The following is an 18529-nucleotide window of genomic DNA, read 5'->3' as shown; positions in this document are numbered from 1 at the left end:
AGACTAGGAAGATTCACTTTTTCTACGTTAAAGCAACAGAGAATTACGCCGTAGAAGTAGGTAAATCAATAGTTGAATTGGCTTTGAAGGTAATAATAGAAATACGGCTCTGTTCTGAAGTTGAAATTATTTTTACCATTTCACTGAAACGTTTCAATGAAATTCTCAAGCTATCCCCCTAAATACGCTCTTTATAAACACCAACTTGCTACAACTCACTACTTTATCAGGTACACCAGCCTTACAGGTGCATTTTATAAGCGTATAATTAGTGTTTGCAGCTCTCCTGCTGCCGTGCAGTTTGCGAGTCACTCTACCCGCTTCATCTCTGGCGTTTCTGACCACATGACGACTGCTAATAGGATAACATTTAAGTGGGACGTTTCAACAAAACATCACCACCCCAAAACAAAAAACAAACCACCGACACGGGAGTGGCACGTTGCGGATGTCGAGGGGGTACAACGATATCAGGTACAAATGTTCTAGGGATTTGTATCTCATCACTCCGCGGTTAAGACTAGTCAGTCCTGTGGTCAGAATCAGTAGCACTGACGAAGGGGTTAACAGACCTTGTGGAAAGCAGCAGCTGGACTATTGTCTCTGTACTACAAAGGCAGGAATTTCTAAAGTGGGTTACAGCATCCATATAATTTAATTAAGCCAACTAATTGAGAAAATGCTTCAAAACAAGAGTCTGGTCCACAATTGTCCTTTATTATGCAATAAACAATAGGTTTAGTGTTAAGGAAATACAGGTGTTCAGACTGCAGAAATAAATGAACAGTAGATTACAATAGGACAACAACAAAAGAACATCATCCTACTGTAAAATAAGATAAAATGTCATATTTGCATGACATTGTCACCTTGTATAGACTTGACAATGATGGAAGAGCATGAAAACATATTACCTCTGTTTATGCCTAAGCATTCATGTCTCGTATGCCATTAAACATTAAAAAATTGAATAACTGATGCATCTGCTTGGCATGATCACTCTACAACACGCTTTATAAGCATAATATTAAAACCTATCTATCGGACAAGCATGAATTACTTCTAAGCATCTATTATGAAGATGCAAAGAGGGAAAAAAAAAGGACTACTAAAAATATAAAAATCTATCGCATAATTCAATTCTACATGTTTCAACCTCTTTGAGATAAAAACAATGACTTAGACATTTGCACTTTGCCAGAAATGTCAAAATCTCAATTCTTTTGAATTCCCTTATGCATGTTAAGGACTCTCAGTTACCTTTACAATTCATATGCACCATTCTAAAATAAACTGCTGATCTATGCGTCCACATCAATGAGAATGTGTATTCACTGTTAAGCCTGAATAAACACACACAATTCTTAAACTTAACCATTGAAAACAAACTTGATAGATGAGAAAAGCAACAACGAAAATAATATGGTTATTCTTTTTTGTTAAAAGTACATATTTGTAAAAATGGTTTTGTATATTGCATGAACTGCTGGTATTCTGCCTTAAGAAAATAGATCATTGTGCGACTTTAGCTACAATACACAATGCTTTGGGGGTTACACAAAAGCGGGAGGGGTTCTGAGGCAACAAAAGGGGTCCAGAGGGAGTCAGACAACTGAATATCTGTAGAGGGGAGTGTGCGTTTGCATTAAGGCTCTTAACCTGCTCTTGGTCACTCTGGAGACCACTACTACATTAAAGTTACACTCCTATGTCTCCACTGGAACAGAAAACTTACTTCCAATACTCCATCAGGATTTTGTGGAAGGGACATCCACCAAGAACTATGGAACATGAGGTCAGTTAGCAGACATTAAAAACAGAAAAAGTACAAAAAAAATATACATAATGAGCAATTGGGGAGATGAAAAGTAGATGGAAGCAGAGTTGTGGTTCTACTTTAGGTGAGTGGTAGGGTAAAGAGGAGCAGTGTCCAGTATTGCAAAGCAGAGCACAGCTCAATTAACTTGGTCCAGAGCACGCAGCAGTTCTTCCCCTTGCAGCAGTGGGTGACGGTCCTGAATAGGAGCGTTGACCTCACAGTCATAGCGTGTCAGCTGTGGCAATCCCCTGCTGCTCTCAAATGAACTGCACAGCAAACGACTGGCAACCTCTTCAGAGAAAACAAATGAAACCCAATAGCTTATTTTATGCAACTTCATAGGAACAGTGAAAAACATTAAAATTCCACTAATCTACTTATCACAGAACTGTGATTTTCAGTGGCAGCAGTAGGTGTGTTGCTTACTTACCAGATGGCAGTATAAGAATGGTCTTGTTCCCTCCAAGCAAACTTGAGCCTTTAACCTCCAGTACCTTGGCTCTCTTTCCTGGCTCTACCGCTTCATCCACAGACTGGAGCAAAGCACCCTGGAGGAAATACAGGACCAAGAGCAAATATGTGAATATTAGAGATGAATTCAAGTATTTAGACAAGTTTCTGGTATAAAGTACAAGTTCAACATTGCTTTATCTTTCCATTACAATTAAGGCTGAAATAAATCATTTTGGTCTAGCATCTTCCACATTATTTAATTCCCATTTTGCTCAAAGTTCTATCATTTCTCAATCATACATATATAGGCTCCAGTCTGGAACAATCCCAACAAACCCCAAAATGATCAGCTGCATATTACAGCACTCTAAAGGCCAATTGTGATTAACAAATAATCTATTGCGCAGTCCTAAATACAAGCTATCAATAAGCCCAAGTGACTTCTGACACAAATACAGATCTAAAGACTGACCAGCTCGACAGCTTGAGAGAGTGAGGTAACCTCTTCCAGTTTCCTCTTGCGCTGGACATTCTGGAGGGCTATAACCTTTGGAGAAAGCTCCACTCTGAAAAGCATGTTTAAACCAATCAATGAAACATAATTGTGTGCCTCAAACTGGTCTTAGTGTGGACCAAATTTGTATCCCACACTACAGACAGTGATAGAATATGCCAAAGGCTAGTGCCAGGAATAGCATTACCTGCTAGTTAGAGAGACGCCACCCTGAGGTGTGCGGGAGCGGGCTGGGGAAGCCTCACGGCTCCGGCTCCCGCTGAAGGGCGAGACGGGTGCACTTCGCACCTCCTGCAACATGTGCAGAGGTGAAGGGACATGTGAAGCAGACTCCTGCTTTAGTGAGCTGCAGGAGCTGGATGCTGGAGATAAAGGGGTGGGCAAGGGCTGGAACAGGGTGTTAATGTCTGACACAGCAGGGCTGGAAGTGAGCGAGTCCAGAGGTGAGGGGATGTGCAGCTGGAAATCATCATCCATTGGAATATATGGAGCAAGCATCTCCAGGTCGAGATCACCCATATCCTTAAAAGCAAAAGATGGTCAACTTTAGAGGATGCAGCATGAGTAGATAAAATGTGCTTAATCATTACATGTGACGTGCCTGTCTGTTAGTCTTACTTGGGTTCTGTATGTGGTCTTGGCCTCTGGATCGATTGCAAACAGTTTCTCAACCAAATCCAGTTTGAAATCAGAATGATCTGAATCCACCTGGAAACAGTAATCCATGGGGCTGTTGGGCTGAGAGAGAAATAGCAAGCTTGTCAGCATCTTAGAAAAAGTTATCAACACAAAATCACTGGTATCACATGTAATGACAGCATAACTAATGGTAATCACAGCATAAATAAGAACTGTATACTCTGTCCGTAAGCCTAGTAAATGGTATACATTAGAAGGGTTTACCTCTGAGGAGTTGGGCCCAGTGCTGGAACTAGGAGGAGTGTTGGCAGTGTCTGGGGTGCTGGAAGTAGAAGGAAAGGAAAAATCCTCTCCACCAGACTCTAGTTTGGTCAGAGCTGGAGGAGGATCGCTGGGAGCTAATGGAGACAGAGGCAAAGGAAGTTTTTCGCTGGTGGAGGGCAGCATGACATCATTGTAGAGGGGCACTTCTGTACATAGAGAGGAAAGCGTGGGTTAATTACCATGTACACATCCCAGACCCATTTAAAGGCATTTCATACTAGAAAACTTTAGAGTGAGTAATATTTTGTACTTGCCATACCACAAAAAAAAGCCTTGTTTAACCTGTGTGTCTAACACTACAATCCCCCTCAGTCATTCATTTAGTAATACATTTCTGTTAGGTTTTTGGGACTAAAATATCACAATCATAATTGTGACAAAGCAATCAAGGTAAAGGACTAGACAAAATCACTCAAGTACTTTAAGTCCAATACTTTTCCCCCATTGTTTTTTCTGCTTGGCTGGTACAAGTGCTAATGAAGGATCAGCTCTCTGATGTTTTTTGTAGAACTGTTCCCTTAAATGTGTGGTTCAAGTCAAATACTGCTGAGAGGTGCTGACCTGGGCAGGTGAAGTCCAGAGAGATGATGGTGTCTCCAGCCGCAGGGGCCAGCACAGTGAGAGCCTCGGGTTCCTCCTTCAGCTTCTCGTACAGGCTCTCGGCACTCCCCTCCAAGCACAGATCCCTTTTGAAAAGCTTTGTCACGTCCACATCTGCATCCATATCTACGTCAAGCTCAGAGTTTTCCTGCTTCTCCATCTTCAGCTCCTCGTTTTCAGCCGCCTCTGGCTCGATCTTTGTCTGCTGCAAGGAGAGGACCATATCTCCCTCCTCGATGTCACTGAAGGAACATCATCTGTGAGGTCCAATCACTACTATGCCACAAGGCATATTTTACATCAGTCACAAACACATCCTTATATACTGGGTATTTCACAGACGAATGGAGTCAGTACCATACCTGAGAACGTAGTTGACACACACAATGCACTGTGGCTGAGAATTCTTGGGATTGTAGATGACAGTAGCCTGGGTTTCAACCCACACATAGCCTCCCTTCTTAGCCAGCATTCGGTACTGGCTTGAGGTGGCTTGGCCCTTCGCAAACACTGACAAAGCACAAGGAACAATCAAGATACACATTCATATGTTCTAACATGACATGTTATTTCAGTAGGTTTTCCACATTTCTGGCAGTATAGTGCACAACTATTTTCTGGCAGGTGTCATAACTGCATGATAAGAAAATAGTATTTTTAAGGTACTATATGACTGACTTAAGGGCACCTACAATTGTGGTGTGTCTTGGTAAGATGGTCAGAGTCCAGGGCATGGTAATATTCGTACACAGATCTATTCATCAGGTCATTCGGCTCATGACCCATCAGCTCTGTGATTCTAAAAGTCATAAATTAGCATAAATTAGCATGCATCTCTCATAAACAGGCCCAAGAGTTACTTAATATTACGTGCATAGAGGCTTCCAAGATAGCACAAAGTGATGAGTAAATTTATACATTTATAACAGCCATTTAATCACTAGTTTATAGTAATTATTAAATATTTGGTAAGTCAAAATTGCAGTGAAGTACACAAGGACTCCAGAGAAATAGGACATTCTTCATCAGCTATGTAAGCAAAGTGCTTTAAAAAACCCTACTTCTCAACATGTGCAATATAACTGCTAATAATATCCAATCCACCAATCATTTACACCACTAGGTGGTGATAACACCATGCTGTAAAAGACTTTTACTCTTTCACTCACTCACTCACATGCATTACTTACGAGTATGCAAAGGATGAGCAGGCTGGTATTAAAAACTTTTCCTAGGTTTTTAGATTATACTGACTACATCCTTCAGAGTAACAATATATAATATAGGAAAATATAAAAACAGGAATAATATAGGAAAGCATAAAAATATCTTCAGAAAGTGTAAAGGAAAATCTGTAGTGAACATGGCTCTAGGGGGCAATGCCATAAAGGGCATTCAAAAAATGACAGAATTGTGACAATTAGACCAAGTTAAAATAAACTCTCTCCTTACCTCTCATCACAGTATGAAAACTTCATGTCCAGAGTATGGCGGCTAAGGAAGGTTTTGCTATCCAAAGGTACCTCGATGTTCGAGGGGTGGGGGATAGGCTCACAGATCAGCACCAGATAGGTGACCGGTGGTTCTTTGAAGCCAGCGTCTCCTGAACTTTCATCATGTTCCTGGACACGTACATGCCCCATGCAGTGAAGAACCTAAAATAGAGATTAAAGTAAAATGAAACCATACTAGAGAATCTATCTGGAAAAAACAACCCCCTTACAAATACCCCTCATGTTAAATGTATTAGTGATATGGTCTAAGTAAAACTGATGCATTCCTGATGGGTAGGAATATGAATACAAGTTGTGCTTGAAACATTTTTTTGGACAATTTAAGGGCTGACACTGGACTAAACATGCAAATCATAGAAGATGATACAATTCTGTTAGAAGAGGCAAATGAAGACAATAGGCTTTGTTTATTTTTATTATTATTACTACATATTCCCCCCTCTCCCAAGCACTTGACTAAAAATTTTGACATGTTCAAGCGACTGATCTTTCATGTTGCATAAGTAGCTAGGAAGCCAACCAACACAGTCCATTGGCTTGCTAAAACTGCTCATATTTGTCCTAAGAACCAAAAATGTATTTATTTTTCCACAGTTGGAAAAGAAGAACATAGGTGGTAATAATGATGATGATTATGATCATCATCATTAATATATTATGCATATTACATAATGCATATAACAATTCTTATCTGGTCACTAGGATATCCATCAAACAATGTGGACAAATATAAATAAGTCTACGCTGGGAAAAAAACAGACACAGGTGGGATGGAGATAAACATATAGGACAGAAATGAGCAAGATGACGCAGCACAGAGAACAATAAAACACAGAGATGGGAGGACCAGTCCAAACGATAATTAAGACCTCAACAGCTGTTTGAGCGTGCTACATCAAGGCAACATATACAAGGGGCAGCACTTAGATTCCAGATTGGTTGTGACCAAATGATATCTGATAAACACTCTCCTTACAGGACCAGAATCCACAATCAGACTTAGTCTGCAAATGACTTATAGCTTGACAAGATATTATAACATTATATCTTTTTAAAAATAGTACAATATATACAAAAAAAGTACAATATATACAATTATGTGTGCTTAGCAAAGTGTGCCGCAATTAGCAGTGAAATCGAGAGTTTACCTTCCATGTGGCAGACTTGATGTTGACAGTGCGTCCTCTGCTAGTGAGTGTGCACTTCATGCGCAAGAAGAAGCTGCGTTCTGTGTTATGCTCCTTGGTTTTCTTGGACCCTATAAGAAGACATACAGGGCCATTAGTTAAAATATACCCATGTTAAATATGAATAATTTCAGTCCTTTTATTGACTACAGTTTAGTTAGTATGTGCAACAAAGTGAGCGACTCACCTGTTCTGTGCACCAACATCTCCCTCACCTCTTCATGATCACAAGGATGTGCAAAGTCAAAAATGCTGTGACCAGTCAAATCAAACTAGGAGGTAAACAGACAGACAGAGACACAGAGAGATGTATTGAAAGCATGACACAGAATCTGAAGACAAAACAAATCTACAGGGATTTGGCATGTTACCTGTGTAAGGCCCATGCACTTGCAGACATTTTCGGAGAGATAGACCATATCTCCATCCTCTGACAGCACCATCAGGAAGCCCTCCAGGGCTTTTAGGTAGAAGCTATTGAGCTGGCTCTCCAGTTCTGACTCTTCTTCAGTCTCATCTAAACCACAAAATAATACAGCTCAGTCTACTAGGCTAGGACGCCAATTTTAGCATATACCATCATATATGCATTTGAGTCTGTAAGAATGCACATGGCAGTTCAGCTTCTGGAAGGACCACACTTGGCACTGAATCAGTCAATGCCAGTCATTCTGATTTTAGGTTATGACTATCATTTCAGATAATTCAGTAAAATATATTCAGCTAAGGTAAAATAAATATGGACATACACACTTGATCGATTAGAAACCTTACACCTATGCTCACTGGCTGTTTTATACCCATCTTAAGTCTGCATTTTAAAGATGTTCAATTACAGACTTCTGCCTGTCTATTGCCATGCAAATTTTGCCAGACACCAGCCACGAAATGTGCTTTTGACAATCTGTGGGATTATCTGTTCTTCACAACATGTACTATCAGCAGAACTAAGACAAATTATTTAAATATGCTCCACAAATTCCATCTGACTGTTTATTAAAGTGCTGTAGAACAAATCATCAGCACACCTTTATTTAAAAAAAAAAAAAAGTAACCAATAGTTCATTTACCAACAGCAATAGCTGTTTACAAATGTTATTCATTTAGGATCACATTCTGAAACTCTCAATGCTTTGTAAAAATAAATATTAGAACCTCTACCTTAAAATTTGACTATCCATGTGCCTATAAAAGAATCATTTCAGCATGTTACTGCATTTGTAAGGTTCTGCTTAACATTGGTGACATCAAGATGACTTACCAGAGCTCAGAAGCTTTCTCATTCGCAGATAGCTGATGGTGAGCCTCATGATAGAGGCTTTGTCCAGGTGGGAGCTGACATTGTGGGGCAGGGGCAGCTGGCGTGCTAGCTCATAAAACACTTCAGACTCTTTTCCTCTGCGACTTCGAGCTGCATCCCTGGACTTCTCCTTCCTGCGCTCCGAGCTCACCCTGGACAGACAAGGATGAGAGAGGCAAAGGGGGAAAAAATGTATTTGCTTCATTCTGCATGTAAAAGAAAGAAGAGACCTCCTAAGTGAGACAAACTTGGGACAGTATCAGATGCCATATGTGTTTCCTTGTGCTTAATTCTCTCATTTGCATAGAGCTTTTTGGCCAACATCAAAGGGAAAAAAACTCAGCAAAAGTGGAAGGGGGTGGAGACAGTGGTAATTCTGCAGAAAAGGAAGTGTTATAATTCTTGGTAATGGCAAAATGTTGGTTGGTGAGGTATGGCCACAGTCAAAAACCCAGTCAAAAACCCAGGCTAACAACAAAAATGTGGGAACATATCAAAACAACATTAAGGCGATGTGATATTGTATTACTTCATCTTTCTAAAGAAGAAGGGTGGGAGGATAATATAAAGAGGAAGTCAAAACCTTTTAAAATAGTTCTTCTCAATTTTCTTGAATCTTTAGCAAGGCACAACCAGGAATAAGCACCCAGAATCCAGTAAATTCATAGCAGTAAGGTCAAAAAGATTCTACTGAAGACGGAAGATGAATATGTTTACTTAAAAGTAGACATTGGGCCTAGCCAGAGACTGAACAGTCCACACTGTCATGCTTGGGTTGTCACTGCAAAAACAGATGTTCACACAGCGAGGTGCTTGTGCATCACAGGACTAAGGAGGTCATGTAGTCTTGCTAGCGCCATTTTACAGAAGATTAGCTGCAGGGTTCAATGTTAACTCTCCCCCCCCCCCCCCCCCCCAACCTGCCCAGTCGGGAACGTTCCCTGTCCTGAGCCGAATTTCCATAAACCTATGTTAAAATATTATTCACATATAAATAAGCATATGTAAGCTAACATATTTTAAACTATTTATTCTTAAAATAAATGTACATTTTCAATATACTTTATTTTCTTTTAGTTGTAAATAAGCAAACGTTTCATGAAAACGTTCACCTTAAATTACTTTCTATTTTAAATCTCATCTTTAACAATTAATGAACCAATTTTGTTTTAATGAATGGTTTCCCATTAATTTGAAGGTCTACCTCATGTGGATACGCTTTCTCTTTTAACTGTGTGATCTGCTGTTTTGACTAATTTGGTCAACTTGGAATCGGCTTCACCGTCATCCGTCGTATTCACATGGTCAGCAGTCAGGACATGCTAGCGGCGTTTTTTGCTGCTATACACTCAATGTGACAGATTTGTCATGACATACAAGTGACAAACACACATTCTAAAATTTGTAGTTCAGACAAGAGAGCCACTTTTTATCTGCCTTTGCAGAACATCTCGGGTACAGAAGGGTCAAACTCGACCCATGAAAACTTGGTTCTCCACGATTGAATGAAGCTGTGAACTTGCTTTGTTTTGTATTCACGTTTCACCATCATTTTCCCATGCACTTCCCTCTGACATCATTTGTCAACAGATAATATCACTGCTTTGTCTTGACTGGACCCAATTTTGGATGACAAGGGGTTAAACATTTAAGCGTACAAAGTTTTTCCTCAGTTATGCTGTACTGTTGATGCATTACACCCCCCAATCCAACACGAACGGGCCCAACCAGGCAAGTGGTTTTTCGTACTGCTGTCCAGACATCGCTTTTGCCGTGGGCATTCGAACAACTGTTGTTGTTGTTGAACCCTGAGCTGGCAGATTAACTAGTTTACACAATGTGATATTAAAATCACTTCAAGTAATCTGTGCCAAAGGGATTTCTCGACATGTGTTCTGGGTGAGACTTCAAATGCAACATTTTTTTTTTTAGATCTATGCGGTAGGCATTATAGTAAAAGGACTGGAGAAAGTTACATTGCACATGGTTGTATTTTGAAAAATGAACGAACATGTACTGCTAAGGAAACACCTTTTGTACACTGGGGAAGTAATAAACTGCTTTTTCTGAGAAATCTAGCTACTGTTTCCCAAAACCATGTCCGTTTTCACAAAACTGTTGAGGCCCACTGAGTAAAGGTTAGACAAAGCAGCAAAAGCTAAATTTAGTTTTACCTGGTTTGTACTTTTCATGGGTGTAAACCAAACAGTTTTACACTTCATATAGCCATGTAATTTTTTGTGATTAACAATCATTTAGCATCGCTACACCAGCTTTGTAAAAATAAATATTTAACAACTCTTCCATTCACAGATGTTTGGCATGGAAAGAACATGAGAAATGGGAAAAATATCATGGATATATTTAAGTAATTTGAATTTAATTAATTTTCTAATTTGTTTTTGCATTTAAGAAAATGTTCTTTAAACCCAGAATGTAATATGGTACTTAAATGCAGTAAACTGGTTTTAGTTTTGACAGATATAATTGTATGCAACTTAAGCAATAAAAATTTTATTTTTCTAAAAAGGAAACTAGCTAGTTGTCCATTTTAAAGACCCGCCTCTTTTGTATATTTACTCTTGCTCTTTTATAGGCAAAAGTATCAATTACTTGATTCATTGAAGTAAATCGGTAGAATTACTAAAATAATCTAGAACTATAGGCCTAGTTAAATGCTCTTTCATTATTATTATTTCTTTTTACAAACAAGGAATAAAATAGTGATAAGGAAAGAATCTGAGGAAATGGAGGTCAGTGAGATCAAGTCCAAACAAGCTCCATCAGAATTACAGTTGAGTAGTCAACCAAGTCGAGACCATTTTATAATCACTCTGTTATTAATCATAAAAAACAATAAATGCAAGTGTTTTAGCCTGTATTCTATAATGTTATAAGCAACAAGAATAATTTCTTCAAAACAACCATTAAATAAATAAAACAAAGACAAACGGAACATGAAGCTCATACCTGTTCAACCCGTTTTGGACACTGCCCTGCAAAGCGCTGCAGTTGACTTACTATTACATTATATCAATCACAACATTGCCAGGAAGACTTCAATGAACAGAAGAAAAAAATAAAAATAAAAAATCAGGACAGGAGAGAGATGTAGTATGACACTTAGTTGAGTGTTCTATAATGCAGATTAAATGTGAAGACAAATAATTAAACAATTAAACTAATTAAACAAATTTGCCAAATAACTGAAGGAATGGGAGTAGCAAAATACCTCCCCCCCAAAAAAATATGTTAAAAGGTATTTCACACAAAAGGTAAATGCAATTAATATCAAACAAGCCCTTTTTGACCACAAGCAGGACACGGAATGTCTAAACACTCAAATTTTACAGCTCTTGCTGATAGGCCGGTTGACTCATTGACCCCCAAAAGAACAGGAATTCTTCTTTCAACAAGTCCTCCCCATTCATATCCTAGGAACAACAAAGCCATACTTGCTTGCTGAAACAATGACACAGCAGGATGTCAACTGTGCACAAGAAAACGGAAGGAAAGTCTGCCAAGCAGCTGCCAGGAGAAAAAAAAAAAAACAGTTGATAAAAGATGGCTCATCAATTACAAAAGAGCTTAATTTCAGTACAATAATAAGGAAATTATTATAAATGTATATATGTTAGAAAGATAAATGTATATAAATTATTATTTTAAATTATTACAAAGAAGGAATTGTAAAAGAAAGATGAACAACATTTAAAAGGGCATTGTACAACAAATGGACTCATTCTTTAGGACATACAAGCCACACACAGAAGAAATGTACATTACTAAAAACTCTGAGAAACTGGCAGGCCCCTTTAAGAAGAGGATTTTGTAGTCTAATTCAGGGTTTCCCACCCAGTGGCGGTGCTGACCCCACGGGGCATATATGAACACTAAAGGGTTCAGGGGTAAATGAAGAAACATATAAAATCTAACTTCCCATATAGCTGCTTTGTTTAAAAACACTTAAAATCCATTGTTCATATATCATACAGAAATTATTCAACAAATAACGTCAAAGATGTGCATATCCAAAAGGGATGTGGACTAGAGTTGAGAAGTAGGCCAAAGGCATTCATTGGTCTAAACCTAACAAGCTAGATAAATAAAATGATTGCCATTTTCAGCTGTAGACTTTTAGATATTGCAATAAGCTATATAGAAAAAATGGGCTCAACTATGTGTATCCCTTGACTGCCTTATGACTGTTCATAATGTTGATACTTGACATTTTTATTTTTATGAAGAACTCATAAGCAGTTGGCATTGTAATTTATGTCAAAAATAAAAAATGAACTGACAAAGATTAGTACATAGTTACAGAAATCCCTTACAAAACAATGGCTAAACCACACAAAAAAACTGTGATTCCACAGAACACAGGTAATTTAAGCCTAGTACACTTATTGTGAACCATTCTCAGAACCTTTTCATTGGAAATGCTTCACTGTAAAGCTGCAGGCATCGTTTAGATATTCATAAATGTTGACCTTTCAAGATGATTAAATGTATACTACACTTATTACCCTTATATTACCATTCTCTTAGACATCCATAAATCATGATCTTTCAAGATGACCAACCTTATAGTACCAGAAGGTCATTCAAATTCTATTGTATATTGTTTGTGAACAACTTTAATGTATTGAGTTACAAATTTGGTGTTATAAGACCTCTGGAGGCACTGATGCTAAAACACAGAAACTTTGGTCTAAATGGTCTAAATTATGGTTTTATTTAGTTTAAGTAAATAAACCAAGTATAAATGTCAGTCACTTAAAATCTTACTTTTGCAAAATGTAGTGGAATTTGAAAGTGCCGTTATCAAAGGTATTAAAACTACCACCATTACTAGCAATAGAATTACATGAGACCATTAAGATTCAAGCACTATAGATGCCAGTTTTGGGGGGTTTTTTTTGCTGCTGATGACCTGATTTGATATTCTGGATTGGCATTAGCATTGCCACGGCCATTATTAAATGAAACGGGTATACACTATCATTATAAAACTGTTACAATGCAATTATTTAACTTCTAAAAACTCCACAATTAATCATTTTCACAAGCCTAAAAATGTTGGTGTCTGTCCATCTCCACCGGTTTTTCAGACTCTACTGTGCAGGCTGTTTTTCTTTTCTTCCAGGAACTGCGGGGGATTTTAGTGTGAATATGCAAGATGAGTGTGAGGAAACTGGCTCACCATTCAGCTCCAAACAATGAGTTATACAGTCTTTAAACTGAAGAAAAACAGCACTGTTATTGCATCAGCACACATATATGCTGTTACTCTGCACAGAGGAAAAACAAGAGATGGATTCCTGTCTAAATCCCATACAGATTAGCTGGCTCAAATGTTTAAATCATGTTTACCAATTTGCTCTGGTTGAGTGATTTTATGTAAATCTATGTCATCTCACTTTTAGCAAGCTCAACTGTTTTGACAGAAAGGAAGCACAAAATCTCACTCCATGAAATGTCATGCCACATGATTTTATGAAGTCTCTATTTTTCAGAACAGGGCTTGATGTCCATCTCTGGCCTTGTGTCCAACTACAGAATAGAAGTGAGACAAATGAGGGATTTTTAAGAGCAGGCAATGCAGGATAAACTCTGTGCCAATCACTTTCATAATGCCCACCTATGCATCTGTTCCATGCCCAAATAATGCCCACCTATGCATCTGTTCCATGCCCAAACAGATGTTAATTTATATTACAAGATTCTTCTCAGCTATTACTATGGTGTGTGGCAAAACACATGCCATACTAAATTTACTTCTACAGTCTCTGTCCAAAGAAAAATTACCTTAGGTAACTGTCCATATTCAAGTTAGCTTATCAAAAAACGCAAATTGAAAAAAGCCTATGATTTAACCTAAAATAAACACATATGTTTACAAAAACAAAATGGAAACATTTTTATACACATTTATGTATGCCTACTTTATGCATTGTACGCATTGTATAGAGTATAGTATAATGCGACAATCACTGGTGATTGGTAGCATACATTACCACCACATTTTATGTTCACAACAAAAAGCATTTAAGTAGAGTGGAATGATTCGTTAGAAGTTAAAAATACAGTGAAGAAAGTAGAGAAAGTCATATTAATGAGAGACTGAGGTGGTTTGTGAGCTTAACTGGATTTATGACAATTACATAAGTCAGTGAGACCACTGAGCGAATGACCTAACCTAAATATCCCCTTTAATCGCTCACAAAACATACCCAGACAAACAATCGTAAGTGTGACAAAAGGTCTTCACTGAAAGATCTTGCAAATGCTTGCAACAGACTTATGCAGGAAATCCCATTGACGTCAAAACCTAGGGTGAGTAAGACAGAAGGAGAAAAAGAGCAAAACAGTAGCCAAAATCTGATAAGAACCTGCTTAAACGTAGAACAAACTCATAATACTGGACCTTAGCAAATTTGCTAAAAGTCATCTCGGAAATTCATTCGCGTTCTCTACAGTGACAAATAGGTGTACACACACATTCTTGTGAGTGTACACAGGCAGACACCAATTCTTTGAAAATACAAGCTTGTCATTTGGAACCAAAAACATAACTCACTTTTAATGAACTTCCCTACTCAATTCTGAATAAACAGATATATATATTTGTTACCACATCTGTGTGGCTCTTAAGACCCAAGCAACTTCAAATAAGACTTTCATTTCAAGAGTATGCACTGAAAAACGCTAGGCAAACATATCCCCGCACCAGGGATATATGCCACGCTGACATAGCTGGCTAGCTACCTTGTCAAAGCACACGGTTAAAATGACGCTCAAACATTATCTGAAGTCCTAATAATAGCCGAAAATCATCTGTATACGCACTTATGCTAGTTAGCCATATAGTTAGCTGGCTAGCTATACTTAAAAAAACAGTTAGTTTGCTAGCTAGTTAACTAACGTTATCTATTCAGCATAGCTAGCTAGGTTATCTTGCTACACAGGTAAATAATACAACAGGCTTTCCCATTAAGATAGCTAGCAAACAATTAAAAAACCGGAAGGAACTTCTAATCATATAGTAATATAAATAGTCCATTTGCTCATGTTTTATATTTATTTCTTGTTTGAAAACTTGTTAGCAGATTGCTTTAGATGGATCTTACGCACAAAATGGCGACCCAGTGTTAGCTAGGTCATATTTGATCGCAGTAGTAGCCATCTAGCTCGCAGACAGTACGCGGTCGGCGCACATCAGCACCGTTGCACAAAAAATGGCTGAAAATTGCTCACTGTACCTTTTCTTTTCAGTGACAACTCCAGTATCCATTCCTGGGTGAAACCTCTCAGTGCGTAAGGTTTTCCCAAACCACCGCCGTAACAGAACAGTAGCTAGGACAGCTAGCTAGCTAACGTTAGTTCCCAGATCCGATAAAATGAAGGACGTGGCCAGCTGTCTTTACAAGATCACTTATAAATCGTACAAAATGTTGCAGTAAGGTATCGACAACACGTTCTTGTCCCTTTTTCCCCCGAATAGTCGAATTTGAGAGGTCGACCCTCTAGCTATATAAATGAAGGTCAAAACATTTGTAGTCCACCAGCAGGTTATAATCGGCACAAAGAGTTAACCGTGAGATCCCTTCTGTGTGGCTCGCTACAGCGTTCTAGACAGGCTTGTTCACAGCTACGGGAACGCGCAATCACATGTTTTTCTGGCGCGCGTGCGCGTACACACACACACACACACACACACACACACACACACACACACACACACACACACACACACACACACACACACACACACACACACACACACACACACACCGGATTCGGCGTATGAACGTCACCGCACAAAAAAAGCCCAACCCACACATAAATTGCTTAGGCTCTAACCAAGGGTAAAGATGAAAACCTGAAAGTTCAGAGCTATGATAATAATATATCCCCGTCACCATAATCTCTACGGTATTGTATGGCACCTGGAAACTAATCTAATATATTAGGTCAGGAATTATGATAACAAAAGCTTTCAAAAGACCCAGGTGTATCATATATATCATGTTTTGACAAACGTCACTGCTCCAGTACATACGTAATCCCATACCCAGTTTAATAAATCAGCTTGATTCCTGAACTTTATCACTGCTGTTCAGGCATGCATGCTGAACATATTTGCCAGGCTTCCCAAAACACTGTAAAACAGAGATAACCTTTAAATGGCAGAGAGAGCATTACATGAATACAGTCTCTCTCTCATATAAGATTATCTTAAAACTATGATCATTTTAGGAAATTGTGCTCTGTAAATTTGACTGTCCTGTCTTACAACATCAGCAAACATATCTAAACTTTTGATCTCCTCTGAAAACAGTGACTATTTGAATAACCACTACATAGCTAAAGAGGTTTGAATTTATTTAGATACTACAGCATTCAACAGCAGTAAGCAGAGGTATTCAGAGCTCCTTCAGCAGGAAACAAGTGCACAGAACTTAACAAGTGGTGGATAACAGATGTTATACACACAGGAGTTTGGAGTATCCTTTCAACTTGGAACTCCCTTGGTCCTTGCTGTTTTGAACCAAGGTATCTTCTAAAAATCACTCTTGCTTATATCAAGAATTGTTCTTTAGTTAAAAGTAAAATTCCATGACACCATTCTTATTTTGGGCTTCATACATTGTTTACATGTTTACATAGAAGTCATGTTTGTTCCTGTAGACATTTAATGCAGGTATTTTCACAAAAAGGAGGGAAAAGGTTCACTTACTTCCATCATTCCTATTGGTACTAGAGAAGAAAGCCTAGAAAGGGGACAGATGAAAAGATATGAAATATTCAATTATTTTTTAAACACAGTGGTGTTTGTTATTATAGTCCTTACAATGGCTGAAGCTACCTAGAGCATGGCAGCACCCTTAGTCCAGATCATAGTTAAAAGAATGTGTGGGCAGGTGTGAACTGTCATACTATTTGGATCAGCCTATTATGGGCTTTGAGGGTTTAAAAGGAGCATTAGGTTGACCTTTTTCCATTCTGTAAAGATTAGCTTTCTAATTACAAGATAGCTGCTGGGTGCATGAGTTAACTAAATGAATCACTGCTGTTAGTTTTCGTGATAGACATTAATGATAACTTGAAATCAATGATGGCAACTCCTAAAAATAACCATTAAAATTGTTATAATAGTCATGGATGCCAAGAACAAAGGATGTACTATTATATAACAATAAAAGGCAAACAGCCAAATACCTTAACATAATCAGTAATGTTTGTCAGAAAGGTCTCATAGATTAAAACAAATTGCAAGCCACTAGGAAAAAGATATAAGGAACCAGTGGGTCTTTAGTTTGCCGGGAAAATGGTTTTAGTGAGACATGGCATCTTGCCAGCTCTGTGCTTAATTTGGACACTGGCAGCAGTCTTTAGAGTTACTACAGGCAGTTGGCCAGACATCTTGTGTACTTATGGAATTCACCGCACCAGTGGAAAATACTGTAAAACAAACACTGGAATTGTGAAAACAGAGCAATAATGTTCCATTATAGCTACAAATAGTCAGTTGTGTATCTCCATGCTAAAGGAAGAGAGTGATGGTGAGTGATATTTATGGTTCCATTCAAGAAAGTGTATAAATTTCACCACTTCTGGAACATTAGAAGCACTGGCACCACTTCTGCAGCATTAGAATTGCCAAACAATCCCTGAAACCTTTGCATAATTCCAGTGAAGAACCTTTTGCACTTCAGAGTAACGCTGACTCAGTATGTCTATTTGATGACAGACATATTTGAACCAGATCGTGCTAGTTTTTGGCAGTCTAATGCCATATTGCTGGAAGGGAGAAATACACCAGTCCAGTAAATGCAAGTTGAGACATATCCTTCATGAGTCAAGTGCAATGTCTTGCCTAAATATTGACAGAATATTCAAGACCATGGTTTTCATTCTTTGCAAAAATATTTATCAACATTAATTGCCAACAAACCACTCTCTATTGCAAAGTAGCTTCATGCTTATTGTATCATTTTGAAATTACTTTAAAAAGCACATACATGCTTTATGAAAGTTCATACATGCTTTATGAAAGTACATACATGCTTTATTTACGCTGTTACCTGGCTATTTCAGGAGTGTTAGTCCGGATTAGAGTAAGTATACAGCAACATAAGCCTGGCCCTTTTCTTCCAAAGCCAGATGGTACACACA

General features: G+C 38.3%; 1 protein-coding gene across 4 annotated transcripts; it reads right to left on the bottom strand.

Annotated features, from left to right (window-relative positions):
• Window positions 1-696: 696 nt before the first annotated feature.
• hif1ab (hypoxia inducible factor 1 subunit alpha b) lies at window positions 697-16014 on the bottom strand. Of its 4 annotated transcripts, none has more exons than XM_081718296.1 (16): window positions 15613-16010; window positions 13819-13903; window positions 8312-8502; window positions 7422-7567; window positions 7238-7322; window positions 7012-7121; window positions 5802-6004; window positions 5042-5148; window positions 4712-4859; window positions 4311-4591; window positions 3690-3895; window positions 3405-3524; window positions 2974-3308; window positions 2745-2838; window positions 2250-2367; window positions 697-2110 (listed from the first exon to the last, which is right to left on the bottom strand). In XM_081718296.1, the coding sequence occupies exons 2-16, from the start codon at window positions 13821-13823 to the stop codon at window positions 1956-1958; spliced, it is 2304 nt and encodes a 767-aa protein (XP_081574422.1). In that variant the 5' UTR covers window positions 13824-13903; window positions 15613-16010; the 3' UTR covers window positions 697-1955. The 4 variants fall into 4 exon arrangements, with proteins under 4 accessions (XP_081574422.1, XP_081574424.1, XP_081574423.1 ...); XM_081718298.1 differs by lacking the exon at window positions 13819-13903 and adding an exon at window positions 11321-11878; XM_081718297.1 differs by lacking the exon at window positions 13819-13903 and having other exon boundaries at window positions 3690-3823; window positions 15613-16014.
• Window positions 16015-18529: the final 2515 nt, after the last annotated feature.

Source organism: Electrophorus electricus, chromosome 7, assembly GCF_041902795.1.
Source record: "Electrophorus electricus isolate QZ-2024a chromosome 7, ASM4190279v1, whole genome shotgun sequence".
Lineage (NCBI taxonomy): Eukaryota > Metazoa > Chordata > Actinopteri > Gymnotiformes > Gymnotidae > Electrophorus > Electrophorus electricus.
Note: the sequence above shows the minus strand (reverse complement) of the source record. Positions and strands in the feature narration are given on the sequence as shown.